General features: G+C 39.6%; 1 protein-coding gene across 1 annotated transcript; it reads right to left on the bottom strand.

Annotated features, from left to right (window-relative positions):
• Positions 1 to 759: 759 nt before the first annotated feature.
• Positions 760 to 1,536, bottom strand: LOC129231142 (uncharacterized). Its single transcript, XM_054865390.1, has one exon. The coding sequence runs from the start codon at positions 1,534 to 1,536 to the stop codon at positions 760 to 762; it is 777 nt and encodes a 258-aa protein (XP_054721365.1).
• Positions 1,537 to 2,585: the final 1,049 nt, after the last annotated feature.

The raw sequence follows: 2,585 nt of genomic DNA, 5'->3' as shown, positions 1-2,585 counted from the left end.
GCTTTTCAATTACTTTGACTTAAGTTCTTACATGGCTTCTAGAGAAAAAAGTGTATTGCTTGAGCTGTTCCAAAATTAAAATTAATCATACATTGGCCCAGATTTTTAAAGTAGTGTTTATGTTAAGTATAAAGAATATCAACTTTCCATTGCTAGTTACAGAAAATCAATTTTAAATGTGCAAATAAAGTCCTTGGATCTTGTATGTATTTCATTAAAATATTGATGCATGGTTTTATAAACATTTTAAAAGTTTAATTTCATTCAAGCATTTTCAACAATTACATGAGAAATTTAGCGTAGTTGGTAGAAATGTGTCTCAGAACTTCATAAGCTGTATAAATGAGATATCATAAATGAGTTTCTAAAAACTACCTGTATGCAATCCAGCCATGCAATATAAATTGGTTGGAAATTTACATATTTCATAATATATAATTCGTATAAAAATACTTCTGAATACTAATTATTTATTTACTTTATCATTTGTTTACTTTAAACTATTGAAATATTGAGTTTCACATAAATAAACAAATGGTATGACATACACTCTGTAAACGACTAAAACTTATGTCCTTCATTACAAAAGTAACTTGAACACATTTTAAGATTGTAGTTTATATATGAAGATTTTTGCTTTAAATCTCTTCAATATCATTTCTTTTCCACAAATCCGTAAAAGATATTGGTTGAACAGTTTCTGCAGTTAATAGGTTTTTTGAAATTGCTATTACCAATGTGCACAATATTTATGAAAAATCAATGAAAAAGTGTATTTATTGACTTACGTGGTTTTGGTACACTCCTCTTGACTTGCATCCACTTGAACATAGGTAAAGATGCCGGCTGTGCCGTCGGTACACGGGACCGGTGTACCGGGGAACCATACTGGTACCCTCCATTCATCTGACAGCTCTCTCTTAGTGCTGGGTCGTACTTTTCGTACGCACCGTACCCATTTCTGCCGGTCAAGCTCAAGGAATCCAAGTACGGATAGGTGGAGGCTGTCATGCCAAATCCACTGACCACTCTCGCCCCTTCTGGGCCCAAGGAGACCCCCTGATGGTCGGGGCCCTGGTGCCCTCCGAACTCGTAAGAATAGTCGAGGTTTCGATACGGGTGGTGGTACGCTGTGTTACGCGGGGCCACGTCGGCCACCGCGCTGTAGTGGGTATGATGGTACGTTGGATTAGCAGGTCGTTGCTGATGAAAATGCGATTGGTCCAAGTTGGTGTAGCTGAGACCATTACTGTCGCTGATGATTTGGTGGGGGGTGTGATGGCCATTTGTGGCCTCGGGGTGCAATGGGGGTGTACGAAGTTCAGGAGCACTGGAGTACGGTGTCATCAGGGTGGTCGGAAGGTACGACGGTCCGGTTGGTGGTTGCTGATGGTGGTAGTACGCCGAGATGGACTCGGGACTCGAGCCGGCTGTCCCGCCGTTGTAAATCGTCTGCTGTGGGGTGGTCGCGGCTCCGTAGGCCGCCGCATCCCCTCCGTTTCGGCACACGGACGAGTACACAACGTTCGAATTCATTCGAATTCGCGGCGCGGCGCAGCGGCCCGGGTTTTCTTTCCCACTCTTGTGCTGGATTCGACACGAGAAGCGGCCGCGCTAAATTAGCTGTCTCACCGGGAGATAAATCAGAAAATAAACGAACGGTAAATCATCGCGACCGAGGTTGACAGAAATATGGGAGTTAAATGCAGCACGTGACTCCCGCCCTCGGCCAATGGGAGCGCGCATGAGGCGGAGTTCGGCGGCTCCTGAGCAGGCCATTAGAAGGCGAGTTTTCCAACTGGGGTTCTGTCACGAGTTGTGGAGCCTTCCAGCTACTTTTTCTGGCGTTTATTTTCTGCGTTGGAGCAGATTTCCGAACGCTGTTTGATAGCGGGAAGATCATTGACACAAGCACTGATCAACACCCCCATTGCTAATTTCTTTAACAGGTGTTTGGAGAGATTGATTTGTGAAGGCCGCAAAAGATCGGAGTTTTTTTTTTTTTTTTTTCGTTTCAAATCGTTTTGCGCTGAAACGTATTAAACGTTTAAAACAATAGCTTTTCATTGTTTTTGTTTTGTTTTTATGTTGCGATCAATAAAATTAATCGGAAAAAAAAACGTAACCACTATTTTTTTACTAAAAATATTCTCTTTTTTTTTTTTTGCTTTCCCCAAATTAATATATTTCGAATCGTATTAATATCGCTTTAAAAAGTTTAATTTTGAAACCTCTGCCTTACATTTAAAGCGATAAAAATAGCTTAAGCAACTTCTGCAGTCAAAATTTCGTGACAATTTTATTTAAAACATATTTTCTCTCCTTTTCCTTGTATTAATATCACTGAAATAGTTCAACTTGGGAAGCCTCCACCCAACCTTTAAAACGATAAAAATAACTTAATCAACTTTTCCAATTAAAATATCAGAAAAATACTCAATTCTGAAAAAAAAGGGCAAAACAGCGATAGATGCTTATGACTTACATTACAAAGGGAACAAATCACGATTTGTTCCCTTTTTAAAAAAATTATTATTTCTTGATTATAAAAGTTACATTATGGTTTACTATTTAACAACTTATGT

The sequence above is a fragment of the Uloborus diversus genome, chromosome 10 (assembly GCF_026930045.1).
Source record: "Uloborus diversus isolate 005 chromosome 10, Udiv.v.3.1, whole genome shotgun sequence".
In the NCBI taxonomy this organism is placed as follows: Eukaryota; Metazoa; Arthropoda; class Arachnida; order Araneae; family Uloboridae; genus Uloborus; species Uloborus diversus.
The sequence above is the reverse complement of the archived record's forward strand: the minus strand, read 5'-3'. Positions and strand labels throughout refer to the sequence as shown.